This window comes from Belonocnema kinseyi, chromosome 10 (genome assembly GCF_010883055.1).
Source record: "Belonocnema kinseyi isolate 2016_QV_RU_SX_M_011 chromosome 10, B_treatae_v1, whole genome shotgun sequence".
In the NCBI taxonomy this organism is placed as follows: domain Eukaryota; kingdom Metazoa; phylum Arthropoda; class Insecta; order Hymenoptera; family Cynipidae; genus Belonocnema; species Belonocnema kinseyi.
The window spans coordinates 80612683-80637157 of NC_046666.1; the positions used below are offsets into that span (position 1 = coordinate 80612683).

Sequence of the window (24475 nt, forward strand, 5' to 3'; positions counted from 1 at the left end):
ATTGTTTTAAACTTCACAAAAACAACCGTAAAAACACTTCAGCGAAAATTAAAGTACATCTTTAAAATTGTACCTACTCTTTCTAGTTTCAGTTTTCGACACTAGGTGGAGAAATAGTCGCCCACCGTTTTCAATAATAATTTCACCACTTTATTTTGGGGCCATGACCTTTTTTTACAAAAAGTATGAATCAAAACAAAAAACAACATCTCTGACCTTCCCTTGTTAGTCTCGTGCATGTGGTGCCATGATTTTCCGGAATAACATAAAATGTAGTGAATGATCTGAAACGAGATCTTTCGTACGAAATTTTTTTATTGATTCATAATGGTAATACAGAAATGAAAATGATAACGATATGTTGATGTATCAAATAAATATTATCCGTAAACGATAATATCCTAGGTAGCAAGTAAAATGCAATGGGCCAGGACAATTCCTGATTTTTTTTACTCGACTTTCCCAATATTTACAAATCTCTCGTAGTCAACAACATTCAAAAAGCACATTGTGGCATTTAAAAATTGAACTCGCATTCAATTGTATTCATCTCTGGCGAATCTTACGGACAATCTACAATGTGAAACGAATAACTCTTCGTTCAACATTAGACCTTGATCTCATGCAAGGTGATGAGGCGAATTCGGGGTCTAACTTACACATTCAATAGAAAAATTTATTCACAATTTTTCCAGGCAATGGTATCTAAATTTCTTTTAAATAATGATCGACGATAGTGGCAATTTACCTTTCTCCTTTTGTAGCGAATAGATAGTACAAATCACAAATATTCTTTTGCACTGAAAGAAATTCACATAAGAAATTTTGTGCCTTATTTAACAAGAACATCAGAAAATATTTAAATACTTAATAAAAAATCAAATTAATAATGGATTTCATATTCTTTATTGACCATTCTTATTAAAGTGAAAAATTCATCTAATATATAATATTGCCTCATGTACAAGCTTTAAAGTGAACTTGCGAAGACTTGCGAGATATTTCTGAGGAATTCAAAAACTCCAAGAAACACTTTTTTTAGAATTTCAAACATCTGTTCATTTCTTAAAGTTAAAATTCTAGATTCAAACCAGGGGTAAAAGCCACAGGCAAATGCATTTTTGATTCAAGCACTTCACAACAATGGAAGCATATAAACAACAAAATTGGAAGTCAATGTCTTTCAAATTTGCATTTTGATTATTATGTATAAATTATGAAGTCACATGCATTTTAAATCACCTCATTGATTTTCATAATCAGTGATTATGAATTTCAATTGAAACCTTGATTAAAACTTGATTAACTAAAAATGTAATTTCCAGCACCCATTAGGTCCAAGTTATAAAGTTTGGAGAATATCAAATTTCAATGCTTACCAATTTAAAGCACTTTTAATGTGATTTCTATAAATTTACAAGCGGACCACTGAAATCTTGCAAAAAAATCTTCACGAGCCATTCAAATCTAAACAAATTTAATTAGAATAAAGCACAGAACCTTTTTTGATTAATTACTATGTATAAATTACTCATTTCGTTTACAGAGAAAAAATTCTCCCATTTGTAAAAAATTTCAAACATAAAAAATTATTTTGTTTCAATTCTGAAATTTTCAAATATTTACGATTTGAAGATAGTCTTAAATAGCAAAATTTTAAGAAATAATAATTTTAGATTGAAACGTTTTGTTTTTCATACAAATCTTATTCATAAAATAAATATTTTGCAAATTATTATACAAGTTTTTTATAAAAATCACTTCAGAAAAAATATGTTGGCACTATTTTTAACGGTGAAGAAAAATTAATAAAAGAGCTGAGGGGACAAACAATCCCAGACAGTAGATTCAAAACCGTTGAATCAAACACGTTTTGTATAATTTTGTAAATTTGTACAACATTCTCAACAATTTACAAACCAATTTTTTTTTAATTATACTTGTTCGATAAGAATATCAATCCTAATTTTGATTAATGTTATTGTCACTTTTTTACTAGCATACATTTATAAATTCTCCCGATTACGACAATCCTTTCTTTGGAATTAAATATAAATTAAATATATTAAGACATATTATCGTCGAGCTGCGAGTTTTAAATACACGATAAGATCCACGAAAATTATGAAATCAATGCAAACATTTTTGTGAAATATTTGTATAGAGTTAAGGCATTTTTATGTTTGAATATTTTTCTAGAAAGGAGTAATTGATCATTGCACAAAATTGCATAAATTTTTTCGTAATTTAAGGTTAATTTACGAAAATTTCATGAGCTACATTCAGCTACACAATTAGAAAAAATTTAAACACGACAACCGTGAACTGGGGCTAAGCGGCGTACCCTTGATTTTGCATTTCTGGATGCAATATTTGCATAATCTAGATAAAAAATACGTTCGGCTAAAAGTGGCAAAACGTAGAAAAAACAATATTTTGGTTTGCAATACAGAATGAAGGGTGCGACGCTTAGCCCCAGTTTACACTACATGAATTTTCGGTAATTTCTCGGTCTTCAAAGATTTCCGGTCAATTCCCGATGTCTCGATTCAGTGGCCACCCCGACATACTTTCCAAGAATTACTATTTATAATTATTCCCCAGAGGCTTGAATTCCATCCTATTCACCGACAATCGTTTCTGGAATATCAGGCAATTTATCATCTTTTTGTTGATCGGTTGAACCGTGATGCTTTTTCCTATGGCACATCATCGTCGATCTGGAAACAAAAGCTTTTCCACAGGCATCACATTCATACGGTCTTTCTCCAGTATGTAGCCGCTTGTGAATCGCCATGGGACTAAATTGAGTAAACGTTTTTCCGCAAGTCTCACATCTGTATGGTCGTTCGCCAGTGTGCGACCTCCTGTGGCATCGAAGGGCAGCTCGCCTGGCGAAAACTTTGCCACACATGTCACATTTGAAACTTTTTTCTCCAGTGTGCATGGTGGAGTGAATTTTAAGATCTACCCTCGTCAAGAAACCCTTACCACAGACCTCGCAAAGATAAGGTTTTTCGCCCGTGTGAATTCGTAGATGGGTATTCAGGTAACTTTTACTGACGAACATTTTGTTGCAGACCTCACAGGGGTACTGGCGATTGTCCATTCCCGAGTGGATTTTCTGGTGACTTTTGCAGAGACCCTTGGTGATAAATCCTCGGCCGCATATTTCGCACATGTAGGGTTTTACACCCAAGTGACGATTTTGATGGTCGAGGAGTGATTGTTTCGTTTTGAAATTCTGACCGCATGTTTCACAAGGGTAAGGTTTTAGGTCCGAATGTACCTGCAATATCAAAATTTGTATGTGAAATTACGGCTCTCAGCATTAGTTTAATGTGTACAGGGATCACAACGTAAAAGGAGCTTAAAAAGGGGAGAGATTGCTAGTAATGCTAGTCAATGCCCAGGTTTTTAATTCATTCTTACTATAATCAACACTTTGAATGTAAATTTGAAATTAAACTCTACATTGCTTTTAAACTCAAATTCAAAATAATTCAGGTTTGAGCGTCTTAAATATTTGACAATATAAAAATATTTAATTTGCAGACTATCTCCTAGATGCTCCTAGATTGTTGTGCTTCAGTTGATGGTGAAAGAATAATTCTACCTGGAAATATGAATGGATGTGCTGGTCCAACGTCAGGCCAAAGATAGGGTGCTAGTTAATTTTGGGGACCCAAGAATAAATTATAACAGAGAAAGGTTAGTAAGTTTATGCTTAGAAAAAGGCTTATTTATTAAAAATATTTGGTTTAGAGATAAAATGATCCACCTGTAGACATGGTCTCTAAAATAAACTTATGTCAGAGATGGAGAAGAAAGAGAAGCAAAAAACGAAAAGAACGCGAATCAAGATTGCGAATTTACAGAAACCAGAAGTGCGAATAAATTTTTAGAATAAAATAAACGAACGGATAGAACTTAGAAGGCGCTAATAGACAATAAAGATACAGAGAGCGCCTGGACTATGCTCCAGGATGTCTTTGATCGGAGTGCGACTGAAGAGTGTGGTACTGCGGTAATAGGAAGAATGTCTAATGATGCGTAGTGGAATGATAAAATACAAGCAACCGCCCAAGAAAAGAAGTGATCCACAATTTAATTTTAAATTCAAATTTTTAAACGCCTCATTCATTATAATAAATAATTCTGTATTGATAACAGGATTTACAGGCCAAAATACTCTAAAAAGTAAAAATAGTGTACCTTCAACAAAATAGATGAATTTTTAACCAAATAGTCGAGTTTTAAACTGAAAAGGTGAATTCTCAATTAAAAAGATGGAATAGTTCAATATTCAGTTTAAACCCACGATGAATCTTGACAAAATCATTTTTTTAACAAAGTAGTTCAACTTTCAATCAAGTATTTGAGTTGTCAATAATAAACTTATGATACAAATCAAGCCGATCTTACCTCATATCTTCATCAGATTGACTATGCTATTTTAAAAAATTGCATACGGTAATAAAAGGTCACGCAAAATAAACAAGAGGCAGTAACTTGGATTTTCTTCTTTCTAGCATAAAACACTTAGAATACAAACATTATATTTAAACAAATTAAATTATTTATTAAACCCATTCATTTTCTTTTTTAATTATGAGGCACGCAAAAAATGCAATATTGTAAAGAATTTTCATAAAATTCTATTAATAATTTTGTAATCATTTAACGTATTTTGAATTCCTAAAAGATTTTATTATGTAAATTATATGCCTAATTTATAGAAATGCTACTTTGATATGTTGAATTCATTCAATGAAATTTCGTATGAAACTTCTTAATTCTAATTCTTATACCGGGGCTGCTATAGAATTTTTATTTCTAAATTCTAGGTCTTTTCCAAATTTTGTGAAGCGTAATTTTATTTCTCAACCTCACGCTGACAACTCCAGCCACGAAAAATGAGAGATTTCTAAATGATGAGAAAAATATCACTCAAGAAAAATAATTGCATGAAATTAAACTAATTTAACTCTGATTGGAAATATTTGCAAAGATAAAGAAACCTGTTGAAAATGAATCCCTACTTTAACTAATATCCAACTAATTCCAATAAAATTATTAAATTTCCTTTAATCAAGATAAATTTAATACTACAGTATTTTTAAATCTCAAGAATTTCTACATACCTCGAATTATTTCCAAATAAAATAGCTTTCAATTTTATGGACGCCCATATCTTTATTATTCTTCAATGAAAGAATTGATCCATGTCTAAAATACAGTAAACCTCCTCCTATTTCATAGATCGCCTATTTCAATGGTCACCATTTCAAGTCCCCTGTACACGCTCATTTTTAATTGCGCAGTTCCGCCAGCTCCCACTATAGTCCCTGTACGAGCTGTATGGTCACGGTCGCATCAGTGGCCGGCCAATTAAAAAAATAAATTAACGTGTCAAATTTTTGAATGAAAAAGTACCTTCTCAATCCATACCGCAACGCTACATTGGCCTCAACACAGGAAACCCCTAATTGGTGATGATCGTTATATGTTTGTGACTGCCTACCATTTACTGTCCCATTTGGTTATATATTTAAATTGTGATTAATATTTAGATTCTGTGAATAAATATTTAGCGTCATCGACAGTAACTGTTTATTGCATACGTCTTGCATTTTTTGCCAGCCGCCCTCCTTTTCTTCAGAAGTTATTATATCAAAGATATACTATTATACTGTTATATGCATAATATTTTCGATGTTTAAAATTGAGCCCCTGGATGCAATAACTCGCTGAGCGCTCGAAAACGCGTAAAAGTTTTGTCTGCGCGGTGACATTACGAGTCAAAATCAAAAGTCCGAATTTGGAAAAATGAAAAATACTGCTCGATAGCTTTTTAAAAATGAATGCATGTATCCGTTTAAACTTTTTTCGTAAACTTTATAGTTTCCGTTAAAAAAAATAAAAACTGATGATTTTTGGATCGAAAAATCCATGTTTTTCAAAACCAAATTTTGATAAGTTGAAAAATGGCTGTTCAGCGGCGATTTAAGTTTTGAAAAACATGGATTTTTCGATTCAAAAATCATCAGTTTTTATTTTTTTTAACGGAAACTATAATGTTTACGAAAAAAGTTTAAACGGGTACATGCATTCATTTTTAAAAAGCTATCGAGCAGTATTTTTCATTTTTCCAAATTCGGACTTTTGATTTTGACTCGTAATGTCACCGCGCAGACAATACTTTTACGCGTTTTCGAGCGCTCAGCGAGTTATTGCATCCAGGGGCTCAATTATCATACCAATATAATATATGCCCAACTAAAATTACTTTAAAAATAGGGATACCAGACGCACTGATTTGTCAGGAAATATGCTGACATTTACCCTTGGCGCCGATGTACTAATTTTTCATGAAATGCACTGATTTTTTGCTTTTTTTCGCACACTTTCGTTTTTTCACATGGCTTTTGAACAAAAAAAATTTCCCGGTAACAGAATGTCAAATAAGATTTTTTTCTTGGTCTTACTACAATTGAATTAACATAATATGTTATTGTTCGTTGAGCCTTCTCTAGTTTATTTATTATTGGCCGTTTATTTAATGCGTTTACCAATGCCATTGCGCGGCGCTATGCACACAATCGAAACCATAGGAAGTGATCGAACAATACATTTTTATGACAAATACTGTAAATCGTAATTAATCTTTATCCTAATTTGCAGGAGATAGACTCAGCGCAGCACTATTTCGTCTAGTTTCCTGTTTGGCATGATCAATGTTTATTTGAGTTAGTTATTTTCGATGACACTAAATATTCATTTATGAAATAAATATAATCATAACTGAAATAAGTACCTACGGTAGCTTTAAAAAGGTACATTTTTATTCAAAAACATTGACACGGGAAGGGCCTGCAGGCATGGATGACGCAGTTTGAATTGAGTATTTTAGCATGACGTTATGGGAATACAGACAACTTTTCCGAGAAAATATTCTAAACGTAAAAGCAAGTAAAAAATGTAAAAATAGTAATATTTCTCAAGTGTAGAATGTATTTTCTTAGTCATGTTCTATTCTTTTGTCGATTCACGGCCTTACAGTGACACGAAATACAATAAACTGTCCGAATTTTGAGATGAAAGTACACGATCTGATACAATAACTTGAAATTTTTGATATTCTTTCGTGACACTAAAAGGTCGTCAATCAACAAAAGAATGGAACATGACTGAAATAAAACATTCTACACTTGCGAAATATTACTATTCGTATATTTATGACCTCCCTGTACGTTTAAACTAGTTAAAAGTTTGGAAAGTTTTATTTTTTATTAATTCTTTTGTTTATGAAAATTTTGAAGCATGTGTTTCAAAGTCAATATTATTTTGCCCTATGTATGGTGTTCTTTTTTTAGTGTTGTCTCTATTATGTGTTAAATACTCTTGAAAATAAAATTGTGATTTGAAAATAGCGCCAACACATGACAATCAAAACTCATAAAAGTTTAACTAGTTCCGGTACAACGGCGTCAATCAGATTTGGAGTACCCCGTGTCTCAACTCTCCCTTGAGGATCTCTAGTTTAGACTATTTTCTGTAAAAAGACGAGTGCAATTGCAGTACAATACTAACCTTGCTGGCGACTGGTACTGCCACCTAGCCTAGGATCTCGTCGCGGTATGTCATGCTAAAAAATCAATATTCCGCGAAATATTGTAGTCGTTTTTTGATTCTATTATACTTATTTCTCGTTGGCATAGTGTTGAACGTCAACAAAAACAGGATAAAAACATTGACGTGCGTGCAGCGCTGCTAACAGACCGCGACATTTTCAACTGCGCTAATCGGGGACCATCTGAACCGTTTACAATAAGATATTTTCACTTCAGCCACCAGCTAACTTCACCTGTTTGAGTGCCGAGGGGGATAAAATGGACCAAAAGCATGGAATTCGGTCCATTTTTGCCCTAATTTGCTAATACCCTTGTACAGACTAATTTTTTCTCTATAGGTGTATTTGAAAAATAGTTTTGATTTTTTAAGAACTATTTAATGAAATGATCAAAAGTATTATTTATCACGAAGATATTACAAAAATGTAGGGTAACTATCCGTCCGGACTTCCCCGGACATGTCTTCATTTTAGAGCTTGTGTGAATTGTCCTACAGAGTTTTTTACTTTGTCCGGGTTTTTGTAGGGATTTTTCAAATCATAAATTTTTACTTTTCAATCAACTTTTAGACCTTTTTTTTTAAATGTGATATTGGTTAGAATGCATCAGGGTTTCAAAATACTGTCGGCGCTATTTAACTTGCCGCGGATGGGACCGTAGGGGAGTAATTTTCCTGGAAACAATGTTCCCCCACTCTCGACTATGACCTTGATGCGTGTTGCTTGATGCGAATTGTTTCGCTCGCTACGTACGTTGACGCACGCGGATCAGTGTTTACAAACAGTATAAATTGAACCGCTGGCGACCAAAAGGGGACAAGGCCGGATTCAGCCTGAGAAGTATTGTCCTGAGTGTCAATTTTAAAAATCTTTCTAATTTCAATTTTAAAGACTGATACTTGTAGAGAATTTCAAGGCGCATCTTTCTTTCCTTTTGCAAAAAGTTTTAGGTTTTGTAGTTTTTGAGATAATTGGTAAAAAGAGAATTTTTTGAAAACTAAAAATTCCCATTTTTTTTTACTTCAACTCGCGCTAATTTAGCCAATTCTCATCATTTCCCGATTTCCCCAATACAAAGTACGTGTTTAAGTCTTCTGAAACTATCTAAGAAAGAAAAACGAGAATATTGTAATAAACAAAAAAGTTATTAATTTTTTTTTGAGGCAATGCAAAAATCATGAATTATAACCTTTAAGCGCCTCGTTTAGCGAACGATTTTTAAGCTACGGAAAGCTTTCAGTGGAAAAGTTGTCCATTAATGTTCAAAGAAGTTTTCTGGAAAGTTTTAGATCAATTGGATTAGTAGTTCAAAAATTATGAATGTCTTAAAATCCAAGCGGTAATCTTGACTTTGCCCAAAAACGTGCCTGGCCGGCTACGTACGCGCTGCAGCGAACGACGTGAAGGTCAAGTCAATCTTACCAAAACAAATGCACAACAGTAACTTTTTTTGTCATCTTCTATGAAATTCTACAAATAAAGCATAGAATCAGCGAAGTGATTGTTTCTTATAATAGTTGGAAAAACATTTTTTTGAGATTATTGAGATTTTTGAGATATTTTTGAGAATATTAATTAAAAAGAAAAAGATATTAAAATGAAACAAGGTAGAAAAAGAACTAGAAATGAAGATTCGTGGATTAAAAATAAGAAAAAGTGTTTCAGAAATCAGGTATTATTGGAAACCGTCAATAAAATTTTTAAATAAATTTTAATCATAAATTTAATATTTTATGACTCTTTTTATTCTTGATTTTTTAAATAATTCTTTTACTGAACATTTTCAAATGTGCAACAAGAAAAAGTACATACAAATTTTTGGAATCTCGGGAACTATAATGAACAAAATGTGTTTCTCAGAGGATTGTTAAAATGCAAGGATCCTATCCAAACGAATGCAGGTGAAAAACTAGGACTGTTAATTCATTGGATATATTTATTTCCTACGGACGAAGAAAATGTTCGGATTTGTAAGAAATTTTTTTGTGCTTTTCTATGTTTGGGCAAAAGAAGAGTTGAAAATGTTCAAAAAAAGATTTTAAATAAGCAGCCTTTAACAAATTTGGCAGGTGGAGTACGCGAAAGTTGTCTTAAATTAACAGAAAATTAAAAAAAAAATGATTGAAGAGCATTGCGAATCAATTCCACATCACAGTTCACATTACAAACGAAATTCTACCAAACTAAAATATTTTGATAATCCTTCATTAAATCTTGTAGAACTTTACAAATTATTCGGGAAATATTATAAAGAAAAAACGGGGGCTATCTGACAATAAGTCAAACCGTTTATTTCAAGTATTTTAACCGAAATGTTGGCTTCAGTTTTAAATGACCCAGAACTGACGTGTGCAATACTTGCTACAAAAACGAGACAAATGGAGAGGTAAACGAAGAAGTAATTAATCACAAAAACAATGCTGAAATGTATTTGAAGTTAAAAAAGCAAATACTCTCTGAAAATAATAGTCTATGCTGTGAATTTGATTTTGCACAGAATTTGCCACTACCAAAAATACCCTGTCCACGCAGTTTTACCTACGTTTAGCATGGCTTTTTCTATTTAACGTACATGTACATACTACGAACCAGACTTACATGTTCCCTATTCTTGAGGGAATTGTAAAGAAGGGTGCTAACTCTGTTTGCAGTTTTATCAAATACGCGGTATTAACAGAATTTGCTAAAGACGCAAATAGTTAATAAAAATAGTGTCAGTAGAGTGAATGACGCCTGAAACAAAGACCTTGGCTATTAATGGACCCAAGTGGGGAACCTTACATAACGACTTCGTGAGGTTCTTCGCTTGAGGTGATTGCTAGAGAGATTGATCAGCAACCTGGGTCGGAGCAGTGTTGCGGAACGAACGTGTTATTTACTTAAATAGCACGAGAATTCTGGATCAATCTGAAAAATCTCTATCCCTTCCACACACTACTCCATTACTACAACATTATTTTCAGACTCATGTCCGGGACAAAATAAAAACTACACAGTGTTTCATTTTTTGGTTTTATTGTCCATTTATTTGCAAAGCGAGATTAAATATGTGTTTCCAGTTCGAGGCCATTCCTATTGCCAGTACGATAGGAATTTTGGCACACATTCGCAAAAGCTGAAAAAATTAGAACGAATTGAAACTGAAGCTGAATATGCAGAAATGATTCGCAATGCTCGTTCACCTTCATTCACAATGGTCGAGATGTGTGAAGATCTTCTGCAGGATTTTGAAAAATGTTTCAAAGCAAAATGCGAAAGCCAAAAAATTTCCAAATCAGCAAAGCGTTCGTTTTGCATGTTTTTCCTGATGGAAAAGTGGATGTTTTTGACAGCTATGAGTTGCAAAATCCAACCACTTTTTTCTTTAAACCTACGCTTAGTTTAGAAAATCTTTCGAAAAATCCTCCGCCCCGAATTGGATTAAAAGCTGCCAAAATAAAGGATGTAAAAAATCTCTTCCAGTATTTAAGCGCTAAAGGAAAAGAATTTTTCGAATCATATTTTTTAAAAGTACAAACTCAAAATCCAGATGCCGAAGAAACTGAAGAGAGTGACGAAAATGACTAAAAGTAGTTTCTAATAAAATATTGTTTAATTAATTTATTCTTGTTCAATAGTATGCATAATATTATATGTTAAACGTTTAATAAATAAATTATTTTAATGATAATATCTGGAGTTACTGTTGTGCATTTGTTTTGGTAAGATTGACTTGACCTTCACGTCGTTCACTGCAGCGCGTACGTAGCCGGCCAGGCACGTTTTTGGGCAGAGTCAAGATTACCGCTTGGATTTTAAAACATTCATAATTTTTGAACTATTAATCCAATTGATCTAAAACTTTCCAGAAAACTTCTTTGAACCTTAATGGACAACTTTTTCACTGAAAGCTTTCCGTAGCTTAAAAATCGTTCGCTAAACGAGGCGCTTAAAGGTTATAATTCATGATTTTTGCATTGCCTCAAAAAAAAATTAATAACTTTTTTGTTTATTACAATATTCTCGTTTTTCTTACTTAGATAGTTTCAGAAGACTTAAACACGTACTTTGTATTGGGGAAATCGGGAAATGATGAAAATTGGCTAAATTAGCGCGAGTTGAAGTGAAAAAAATGGGAATTTTTCGTTTTAAAAAAATTCTCTTTTTACCAATTATCTCAAAAACTACAAAACCTACAAATTTTTGCAAGAGGAAAGAAAGATGCGCCTTGAAATTCTCTACAAGTATCAGTCTTTAAAATTGAAATTAGAAAGATTTTTAAAATTGAAACTCAGGACAATACTTCTCCGGCTGAATCCGGCCGTGTCCTCTTTTGGTCGCCAGCGGTTCAATTGTGAGAACATCGTTTTCTCGTGGAATAAATTGAAAACTAGGTAAGTATTAACTAGTATATGCAGTACTCAAAACTCGAAAAAAAACAGCAAAATCATTCGGATTCTACGTTAAAATTCCCTATAGAAGGTTACGGAATAATCGCAATAGTTTTTTTTTGGCAACGATTAAAAGTTAACACGTGTAACGCCTGTGGACTGCTACTTACAAGCGATGCGTGTGAAGTGTAGCAGTCAACAGGCGCTATGCGTCATTTGTTTTTTAAGTTTTTACCGCTGTAAAAAAACTATTGCGATTATTCCGTGACCTTCTATGGGGAATTTTAACGTAGAATCCGAATTTCAACAATTTAAAAGTTGATTTTGCTGTTTTTTCGAATTGTTTAAAAAGGAACCGAATGGGGACCCAATGGGGTCTTAGCGGGTACTTTATAGGGGCTACAAACACAGAAATTCTTAGACAAGCAAATGAAATACATGCATCTTTAGAATATTGCAACGAAGATGCATCTTGTTGTCCACAAACAGCTACAGGAGAAAACAACGATTTCAATTGTGTTTCCGAAACTTTTGCAGTCCTTTACGATGTTTGAGTATGTCAATTTTCCACCAACATTTTTGTTACTATTTTTCTATGTATTAAAAATTGTTCATAAACTAATGTGCTATATGATTTTGTGTACATCATCTTAATTAATTTGATTTTAATAACGTAACAATTACGAGAGCAGACAAATCGATCACGCAAAGTGCAAGAATTAGATTTTTACAAATAAAAATGTTTTCAAAGAAATTATTTTTCACTAGATATATGTACTTTAATAGTTTTTCATATGATTCTGTATTTTAAAGTCAAAATCGTATTGAATGTTTAGAGTCAAAATTTAGAATCATTTAAATAAGTCATTATGTAGGATTTTAGTAGTAAAATACAGAGTGAAAAATATTATACGATTTTGAAATTCTTTTAAAAGCCTCATTAAAGACGCATATAATGACTTTTTGCACTTAACTGCCTTGAAAGACTCAAACTATTGACGGCAACGTAAATAGCGAGCGGAACAATTTTTGGATGCCGAGCCGTCGGGGTCGTGGTGGTGAAAGAGCTCGACCAAGAGTTAGGGGAAGCGACAAGGTAAATAGCGGCAAGGTAAGTAGGTCGACTGTAAAAATATACGATTTTAAGCATTAATAAAATTTAAAAGACAGTTAATTTGAAAGATTAGTTTGAACAATATTTTTTTCTATTTAATCCTTTGTATTCTACTATGCCCTAATTTTTCCGATTTTCCAACTTTGATGTCCCACTTTGTCCTATTTTTTTAAATAAATTTTTGTCCTACTTTGTCCTCATTTTTCAAATATTGTCCTCCTTTTAGAAAATCAATTATGGCCACCCTACAACAATGAAGTTTTGTCCCATGCATTTGGTGCCATTGTTTTCCCCCCAGCACTCAATGAAGTGATGTTATAGAAGGCGATAAAGTGAAAATGCCTAATGGAGTGTTTACCAATCACCACAGTTGGCGCTGTTCGGGTCCGAGTACTGCGAAAATTTTAATTTGACAAATAAAAAACAGCTTTTTTATATAAATTATTAATAAAAATTTGAAGATCTTTAGTAAAATAAAGCAAAAGAGTAAGTCATTTAGTTTTAAGAGAAAAAAATTTAATATTTTAATTACTGGTCACTTTTTCTTGCGTAGTTCTCAATTTTACAAACATAACATTATTGTCAACTGAAAAAATTCATAGTACGCGTTTTGACTACATATTATATTTTTTATACCAAATAGTAGAAAAAATAAAATTACTGGTCACTTTTTCTTACGTAGTTCTGAACTTTACAAACAAAATTGTAAAAATTTTTAACTAAAAAATAAATTTTCAAAGAAAAAATCAATTTTTCAATGAAAAATTGAATAGTTCATATTCCAATCTGAAAATATTTTAATGTTCAACAAAAAAACAGTTAAATTAAAAAAAAAAGACGAAAAATTGAATAGTTGATATCCCAACCTGAAAATACTTTAATATTGAATAAAAATTAGTCGAATTTAAAAAAAAACACGAATTTTTAATGAAATATTTGATTTTTAAGTTTAAAAATTAATTTTTAATGACAAAGAAAGAAATGTTCAATAAAATAATTAAATTTTAACACTTAAAATTACTACTAAGAAGTCGAGTTTTCGCAACAACAACAAATTAATTTGTAACGAGAAACAAATATTTTTAACAAAGTAATTACATTTTTAATCAAAGAAATTAATTTTTAACCTTAATTTTTGTTGCAAACAAGAAGAATTTTCTAAAGAAAAAAAGTAATTTTTTAAAAAATTAGTTGAATTTTTAATTAAAAAGATTAATTTTTAAGAAAAGAAAAACACAATTTTAAAAAATGAGTTAAGTTTCCAACCGAAAAATGATTTTCCAACCAAAAAGATTAATTGCTAAGCATCAAGATTCATTTTCAACCGAAAGAGATGAATTTTCAATCAAATGCAAAACAGTTGATTTTACATTCTCATTTCTGAGAATGTAATGTAATTGTCTAAATTTTGGATCTCTGGTTTTTAACGGATCTTTACATTTCGGCCCTCGCAGAATCCGAAAATCATAAAATTTTATCGGTGTCTGTATGTATGTATGGTTACCTGAATTTTGTAGCCACGCTAACTTTTGAAGGATTTATCCAATTGAGTCCGCACTTGATACACTTCTGAAGTTACCCAAATTGAAAGCTAAGTTCGTTAATCAGATATTTCGAACCAAAATTTAAAAAATGGGCGCATTTTCAAAATTTTCAAATTTTTTTTCTTAATATTATAAAATTTGTTGTCAAAGTTTCTTATAGATAGGTAAAAGACTTGCAAATTATCCAAATAAAATTTTTAATTTTAATGAAAATTATAAAAGTTATATACTTTTCAAAATTTTTTTAATTTTCAAAAAATAGAAAAATTTAGTTTTTTTTATATATAAATATTTCTAGATCCAAGTATTATATTTTAGGTATTTTAGATCCAAATATTTCATTCAAAATTTTCACTAGATACCAAATATATTTCAAAACTATTCTAGTCGAATTTTTTGATTAGCCCAAATTTAAAAAAATTAGAGTCTGTATAACCTATCTGTTAAGCGCGAAACGCGATTATGACAATGAGAATGTAATCGTCAAGGCCGTAGGTACTTTGAGAACCTTCTTTAATGACAAATTAAAAAAAAAGTGTTCAGCTTCACTTAAGAAAAGGGAAAATGATTAAACAACCACAGCAGGGCCCTATTACGATCAGAAAAAATAAAATGTGATTATTATTTTGCAATATCAGAATAAGCAGTGCCAGACCAAGGTACAAAAAAATGGTAATAGACATTTCATATAATAGTTTTTAACATAGAATGTAGAAAATTGCGCATTGTGGTCTGTGCACAAATTTGGAGGTTAATGCAAAGACCGAGCGCGGATCACGAGATAAATATATTATCGAGCGCGGATCACGAGATAAATATATTATCGTGCGCGAAGCGCGAGAAACAACAGTTGCGCGCCCTAGGCGTGCTCAAACTAGCGAGCGAAATATGGTTGTTTTTAGTTGCCACTGTAAGAAAACAGAAAACGTTTGAAAGCATGTATTTCGAAAAGTTAAAAAATGACGGTACACTGTAAAAAATATTGCTGAAAATTACGTTTCATTCTGTAACTTTTTCCTATGATTATTGCGGGAAAAAAGAGCTGAGAAACTGCATGGGCCGCCAGTTCTAGAAATTTCTAACCGCGGATTACTAAACTGAGAGTCGGGTGTATTTATCTGTATCATTATTGATAGTATTTATTGATTTGAAATTCTGGACCGTGTATGTTTCAAGGTCACGCAGATAGGAAGAAGTTTACTGTAGTCCTTCTAAAATTCTAAACCCATCATCTTGCATTTATTTAAAAAAATTTTTTATTTTATTAATTTCTAACGTAGAATCTTAACTATTTAAATTCTTATTAGTTGAGAAGAATTTCTAATTTGAACTACATATTTTCAAAACAGAACATTTTGAAATTTTTTATGTTAAAAAAAGCAGAATAAAAGATGAATGCTTTTATTTAGCACAAGTTATTATTTTTTTAATCTTATTTTTATACTCCTGAATGTGATTAAACTAAATTGCTGATTTTTAGACTATTTCAATTGTACGAGTAATTGATTTCTTAATGACATTCCATAAAAAATATAACAATTAATGCTTAGATTTGGTGATTATACTTTGAAACAGTACAATTTAAGTATTAATTTGTTCACTTTTTCATGTTCAATCAATGAGTGCTACAAATTGAGATGGTACAACTTTGAAAGATTTTTCTTTTAAAAGTCAAAAATGTGGTAAATTCGAAATTTATGAAATAGAAAATAGATGTTTCTAAAGTAATTTAAATTAATGTTCCTTTCAGAATATTATATGTTTCTGTACTTGAGATGTTAAGCATGTTATTTTAGCCAATTAGTGAAGAAGTTAGCAAATATTTCTAAAGGGAATGTCAAGAAATAGCGGCATTTTTTCAAAATAAAGGTATCGCTAAAAAAAAGTGTTAGAAGTGTCAACAGTTCGAGGCTAGAAATAGTTATTTAATTCTCTTACCCTTTGATGCACGATGAGATAACTTTTGCACTGAAATCCTTTTCCACAAGTCGAACAATTATAATCGAATTGTCCCGTATGCATTGCAAAATGTTGTGCAAGTCCAATTTTGCTCCTAAAGGCCTTCTCGCACATCGAACACTGAAAGGGTTTTTCTCCAGTATGCTTCCGCATATGCTCCTGCAATTTGTAATTAGTCCGGTATTGCTTTCCGCACTGTGAGCATATTTTTGGGGTCCACTTTTGTCGGACAGCCGGTTGTTTCTTTTGATCCTCCTGATTCTCTATGGGTTTCCCAGAGGTATCAGCCTTCATTTGCACAGCCTTTTTCTCCTTTCCACTGTTTTTGCATTTGTCGCAGTCTTGCTTGTGGAGCCCTAGTGCCTCCATACTCGTAAAATAAAGACCACAGGCACAATTGCAAAAGTGCTGTTCGTAGTGTGACATCAAGTCGTTTGGCTCCGAAGTGGCTTCGTTACAAAATGGACAAATGAACCAGGACATTCCGTTGTTGATGGTTGGATTTTCTAAAATCGATTCGAGAAGAGTCTTTTTCGTCCTTTTCGAATACTCTACCATCATGCAACTCTCGGAATTTACATGACTGGTTGAAGGAAGTGCATCTGCGTGGGATGAATTCACTGATTCAGGTTCAGTGGTGAAGGATTCTTTCACCTCATGAAATGGGGAATAACTATTTGCAGTCATCTGAAAATGTAAGCCTGTATTAAAATTATAAAAAAATATTATTCATAAATTAGTTATACATTATAGAATTAAAAGACTCAATGAGAAGAGAAGTCCTGAGATGTAATTCAAGAAGGTTGTATATGTAGGTGCAACTCTAAAATGTAATATCTAGGAATACAACTCTAAAAGGTGGTATCTCTATCCAGAATAATAACTTACGTTATTTTCAATAACGTGAGAAGACGCAGGTTCAACACTCAGTCTCTCATGCAGCCTTTGAAATTCGTCTTTTACAGTCACAGACTCGTACTTCACACTTTCGCAGTAGTGTACAATTTGCTCTCGACTCGTCTCGGGATTGACGGCCGTAACGTAATTAATTTCAAGTGGATCCAAGTGACCATCGACAGTCAAACTCCCTACAACAGTCATGTCTCCCTCTAAATGCATAGTGATCTGATGGTTGGACACCTGTGAAAGAATATTTATATTCGCATCTAATTAGACTTTTTTATTTTTTTAATCAAAATGCATTGACTGATCTCGAGAGGTGAATTACTCCTTCAATCTGGTGTACCTTCTCTCTGCAATGGGAGCGTTCACATATGATTTCACGCTTTATTTCAATCTTTTTATCTCCTCCCCGTACCCCTTGTCACGCTCAGTCACAAATTAACAAGACCCCACCCCCTATAATATTACGTCACGTTCTTTCGACCCCCCCTTCACATTTTTTAAAATAATTATAAAATGCTTTTCAGAATCTTCTCAAATATAAGAATCAAACGTTACATAAACATAATGAAAAATATAAACCTGATTATTAACACTTTTTTATTTTTATTGGAGAACATATCAAACAGCTAGGATATATATGGACTTAATACTGTTAAGGTTGTTAATTAAAAACAAGAAACCCCTCCGTGACATCACGCGCAGAATGACTCGTCCCCCCATATGTCATGATTTGTCACGCTTGACAAGAACCCCCCCCCCTTCTCGTCGGTGCGTGACATCATAAGTGAACGCTCCCAATCTTGTGTAATCTTATGCAATAGGGTTGTTTCGCGATTTTAGATAAAATAATTTTTTGATACATAATTTTAATCTGAATCGAAGGTGCGTTATAATTTTTTTTATTGTGTCGCTCTACAGAAAAAAATTATTACAAATTGAAGGCGGTAAAACTCTTATTCAAAATGATGTCACGTGGGTGTCACGTGACTCAGAGGTTCTAATAATTATCTATCAAGAAGATCCGAAACTCATGGTAAAGAAGTTAGGCCACGGTCTGCTGTCAAGTCAGACTATTTTTATTTGATAGCTTTATTTTTTAAGAATTATGTACCAAAAAAAACTTATCATTTTGTAATATTTTGTTTAAGAGTCAGTATTTTGTTGAAGGAAAACAGTAAGTGCAATTATTAACACATTTTAAACTCTTACATATTTACGAATTGTTCAGTAAACATGAGTACACTTAGGTACTTTTTTACTGAATTCCTTGTACACACCATAAATATATCTATTTTCGGTAGATTTTCTCTATTGGTTTTACGAAACCCTCCATCACTGACAAGTGAGCTGTAAATGGTGGAAAATCCGACCCCTTTCACGTCAAAGGGACCCTCCAATCGACATCGTGATAAAAAATTTATATTTCAACATTAAATTAAAAATAGTAAACAATATGTAAAAAATATTTTGTGGGCATTTTTATCATTAGAATTTTATATACTATAAGATCCATTTATTAGAAAAATAATATCTGACTTTGGAAACAACCCTATTCCATACAATCGTTTGCAATCCTACGCAAGCTTTGATAATCTTTTGTAAACTTTTGTAATTATAAGAAAATCAGTTTGGAAATAAAGAATATTAAAATATTGAAAGGGTTTATGCAGAAAATAGAGAAAGTACAAACGAAGTATTTATATATTTAATGTACGATTTCGACCACTTATAAGGAATTTTAAGAAATTCCAGAGAATTTCCATGGAATTTTACAGATTTCCAAACATATCAGGAGGCTTCGAGGGATTTCAAAGGATATCAACAAATTTCGAGGGACTTCCACGGATTGCAAGGATTTTAACAATCTTCCAAATATTTCAACTAATTAAAAAAATTGCATAGATTTTCGAGAGATTTAAAAATATTTAATAAGATTTCCAAACATTTTCGGGGTTTTTAAATAATTCCAAAGGGTTTCAAGATATTTCAAGGGATTTCAAAGAATTTTATAGCATTTCCAAAGATTTCAAGACATTTCTTGCAAGCTCGGAAAAATAAGTAAATTTAAAGAGATTCCTAGCGATTTCAAATATTTCGAGGGATTTTAAGGTATCTCATGGAATTCAACAAGATTAAAAGATTTCAAAGATTCATAGGGGTTCCGACTACTTTTTTCAGATAACTTTAATGGATAAGTTTAATTTATTTCCAGAGAATTTTCATATAATTTAATCAATTTTGTTAGACTTCATTAAAATTTCATGGAATTTTAAAGATTTCCAAACATATGTATCAGGTGGTTTTAAGGAATTCCCATTGATTTAAACAAATTATGAGGTACTTCCAGGGGTTTAAGCTTTTTTTTATTACAACGTTTTTTTTACCGAAGGATTTCAAGAGAATTAAAAGTTTGCATTTGAAAGCTTTTCCAGAAAACTTTCATGAATACGTTAATTCTATTTATATTCAAGTGATTGCAAATAATTTATACTTAACGGAATATGTTAAATTTTATTTTAAGGGATCTTTACGAATTTCAACAATTCAAGGAAAGAATATTAAGATTTATAGGGCCTTCAATTATTTGAAAGATTTTTGGGGATTTTACTTTTAAAGGATTTCAACAGATTTTAAAGATTTTAATGGATTTAAAAATAATTCCAAAGGTATCAAGGGATTTATTTATCTGCCGAAATGTCTTTATATGGATTTAAATTAAAGTTAAAGAGATTTGAAAGATATCAAAGGAATGCACCAATTTTTGCTATGTTAAGAATATTTGTGTGACATAGATATTTTTATGTACTTTCATGAGATGATGAATTGTCTAAAATAAATCGTTCCATTGTAGTTTCTCTACTTTTGATATTAATTTTTAAAAATATTTTCCTATTATTTATTTCAATGCTGATAATCCTATAACTCTTTTCTGTATAATGGTTTTTTTGTCATGAATTTCTTATAGTCCATGCAATATTTATAGAATTTCATGCAATTTTTTGCGATCATTCAATCTTGTAATCTAGTGTAGAATGGGTGGCAGTTTTAATCCAAGAAAAAAATCTTGGTTATTTCCCCATTTGCAAACATTTTTCACGGTAAATAAAATTAAAGAATTCGAACTCTAAAGCTGAACATTTTCCCGTTTGAAGTAATAAGAAATCAAATACAAATTAAAACACTGAAAATAGAAGACTTGAATTTTAAACTTTTGAAATTGAATTTTATAAGTTTTTTGGATTAAAAAATGTTGTATACAACTGCTCAATAATTTACAAGTAAAAATACAATTGAACCTTTTTAAATGAAATCCAGACAAACTGAAAAATTTAGAATTTTTAACTTTTAAAAATGAATGAGTTCAAAGATTCAGATTTAATTCTAAAAATATAAATCCACGTTATCATTTTCAATGATCCAAATTAAAGAATTAATGAACTGTAAAATTTTCAAAATTATATTATTTTAAACAATTTTAAGCTAGAAACGTTAAAAAAAATTTTTTAATCTTTTAACTGAATAATTCATAAATTATAAGTTAAATTATTTTAATTTTAAATAGTTTAAACACCCTGGGAAAGCTTCAAAACTTTATTTATTTTGAAATCATGAGATATCTAGAAGTTGTTTTAAATTTGTCAAAATATAAAATTAGTTTTGAAATTTTGTTAAAACTTCTGAATATCTTTTGAAATTAATCGAATTTTTCCTGCATTTTATAGAAAATCATGCAATATTTAAAATTCTTCATAAAAACTTTTAGATTCTTTTTTAACAATTTTGGAAATATTTTTTAATCTTTTTGAATATTCTTTTAAAATAATTTTCAAAAATCAAAAATTATTTTGAATGTTCCTAGGAATTATAAGAAAATTCTGTTATTTTTTTAAGCCTTTCACAATTTTACAAAAATTTTCTAATCTTTTTTTCAAACTGCAAAAATCTACATTATGTTTTAAAGTAGTCTGTGACTAAGTGCACCTAAATTTCAGTACAAATAGCCGAATTTTGTCGGTAAATATTTCATTTAAATTATTTGGAATAATTTCAAGTTTTAAATTAATTTTTAATCTTTTTAAAACTTCTAAATACCTCTTAAAAATACTCAAATTTTGTCAACATATAATAAGTTTTCAATTGTTATTTAAACAAAAAATTCAACAATTTCCCTTGAAAATTAATATTTGGTTTCAATTCATTCATCTTAAATAAACAGTCAGCTATAGCTAAATATTAAATGATTATTCTTTTTATTAATGAAAACATTTGAAATTTAATGGATTAAAAATTTAATATTGTAGACTGAAAGAATATTTTTAATTTAATGAGTCTTTAATTACAAATAAATTTTCAGAAAGTTATTTTTAAGTTAAAAATAGTTTATAAAATTTCAATCGGACGTTTGCATTTTTTTAATGACTAAGAATTTCAAATTGAAACAGTTTAATTTTTAACATTAATATCTGGAAATTATGAAATGTGAACAGATTTCAAATTATTTTGTCAACTAAATTATTTCTCCCTTTTAATGTTTAAAGTACAGATTAATTTTACATATAATTGATTTATATTCACATTTGATAAAATAAAAATGTTTCTTATCAAAAAATTTCAATCTGCATTTGTAAATTCTTTAAATTAAAAATAAAATGTTTAAAGTAGAAGAATTTCGAATTACGCATTATAAACTGAATGTCATAATTGACAAAGAAAACATTTCACGTAATTATATAAAAAGAAACGTTTGAAATCAAATTTGGACAGATTTTTGTTCTAAATATTTGTAAGGTTCCCAGTAAAAAATAGAGTCACTGTCATTCCCCGGTCTCGAAAAATTCAAGTTAATTTCCCGGTTTTCCGAGCCAACGGCCACCCCGGTAGACCAAAAATCCGAGCTACTGACCCCTCCACTAATCTCAAATATAATAGTAAATCCCTATAAATTATAATGGACAATATTACACTTACTTCTCTGATATGTTCGTCAACCATTCTAACGGTCGCCCCATCTAAACAATGGATATCAGAAACTTCGAGGTTACCGTCCTGGTGACCAATTTCTTCCTGGGCTACGACTTGTTCGTCTCCAGCTAAATCCATGTCGTCCATTACCTGCATCGTGTGCATTGTTTCCCCAGAGTTGTGCGGATTCCCATTTGCATGGTTTTGCATTTCTTCTATGTTTGACTGAATACTCTCCATCCCATTTTGTATCGTCTCCATGTGGAGATGGTGGTCCATGTGTGCTTCTGGCTTTGAGATTTCCTTCAACATGTCCATAAACATTTCCTCGGTGTGGAGACATTTCTCGCGAAAGTCAAATAGTTGATCTAGTTTGAAGGCACATTCTCCGCAGACAACCTTCGGAAGCTGGTCATCCATCGATACCTGAAATTATTTTTAACCATTTTTTTTTAATTTATAACTTTGTAAGTTGGTAAAGAGAATAAAGTTATTGCTAGTTATATAGGATTTATTTAGGGAATTAGGAAAAATTATGGAAATAGCCTATCCAAGTATTAATTGCCTAAAATTATCCATTTTTAAATTAATTTTAAATTACTTTCGGGAAAAGCTTTAACTGTAAATAGTTTATTTTTAGTTTCAGAAACGTGCCGAACATTAAATAATTCAGAATAAATATTTTCGAAAGAGGAATCCTGAAACCCTTGCAGCCAATACAAAATTTCTTTTACTACAGTAATATTCGTATTCAATACAAATATTTCCATTTATGGAAAGTTTTTCAATCTCATTAAAGTATTAAACGAATTTGCAACTAAGTTCCAAAACCTTCTCAAGTATACCTAATCTAACGACCTTCAAATATATTTATCATCATAAATTTGCATATTCAGCAACAATATATTTTCTTGAAGAGACTGAACGTCTCATCCTTTACGAGACACAAAACAATTAATATTTATGTTCACAATTAGTTACATCACGAGCATGACATTTCGAAAACAATCTCAAAAAAAGATTAAAACTGCAACCATAAAGAGCAATGAAATTAGAATCCGAAGAATCAAACTCGAGAGAACAAATTTCTATTAATAGTAACTGTCGTTGACATTATTTCTCCAAATACGTTCCTACATGCAAGTAAAGGTGTTAAATCTGAGTAAAACTCCATTTTTCTTCTTTCTTTTTGTTATATTCCTTATCTATTTTTCTTCTTACCTGGACGGACAAGCACGCGGCGATTTTCTTGTCGATGTTTCTCATCTCCTCGCCATTAGCATCGAAAATCGGCAATCCCATCAGGATTCCTGTCTTGGTCGCGCACAGGCGACACAGGTAGTTGAACTCTTCGACGACGATGGACATCGTGATCGGTTTCGAAAAAATGACAAGTTTTTCTTTTCTATCAGACCACCCGGTTACTTCAGACAATTTGTGCTATTCGCTCCCTTCGGAAGACGCGAATAGACGGAATCATAAAACGCATCCCGACCTGCAGGTCTTCGCGAATTTGTACTTAACTTTTAACGCGAACCACTTCCTGGGTCAACATTATCCGCGGGCCTTTGCTGAAAGGCTAAAAGATTCCGCATTCGCTAAATATCAGCTTTAGCCTAACTTGGGATCTACGGCAATCTGCGAGATCTACAAATAAAGAAACAGTGAGAGAAGGCCTACGTCACTGACGTTCCTGACGATAGAACCAATAGAATGTGCAGCATTTTTTCAGCGTCCTAACCTCAAAGAGAGTTTATAAAACTCGTTTAATGACTATTAAAAAAAAGAATAATACTTTTGTTTGAAAATGCGATATTATTAAGGGACGAGAGACACTTTTAATAACGCAAACATTTATTTGACAACTTTTTAAAAGGATCTGCGGGGGTTCAAAGGCCCGAAAGTGTCAATCGGGTAAATCGAGTTTTGTAGAACGCGCAGAACATTTGGCGCGACGATTTAAAAGTCAAGTTTTGAGGTATATTAA

At 31.4% G+C, this 24475-nt stretch overlaps 1 protein-coding gene across 1 annotated transcript; it reads right to left on the minus strand.

The window, feature by feature from the left end:
- Positions 1-297: 297 nt before the first annotated feature.
- LOC117181597 (zinc finger protein 260-like) lies at positions 298-24406 on the minus strand. The gene is made up of 5 exons (XM_033374451.1): positions 23710-24406; positions 22495-22914; positions 17509-17760; positions 16600-17307; positions 298-3289 (listed from the first exon to the last, which is right to left on the minus strand). Exons 1-5 carry the CDS (start codon positions 23854-23856, stop codon positions 2621-2623), a joined length of 2196 nt encoding a protein of 731 aa, XP_033230342.1. The 5' UTR covers positions 23857-24406; the 3' UTR covers positions 298-2620.
- Between the last annotated feature and the right edge of the window lie 69 nt (positions 24407-24475).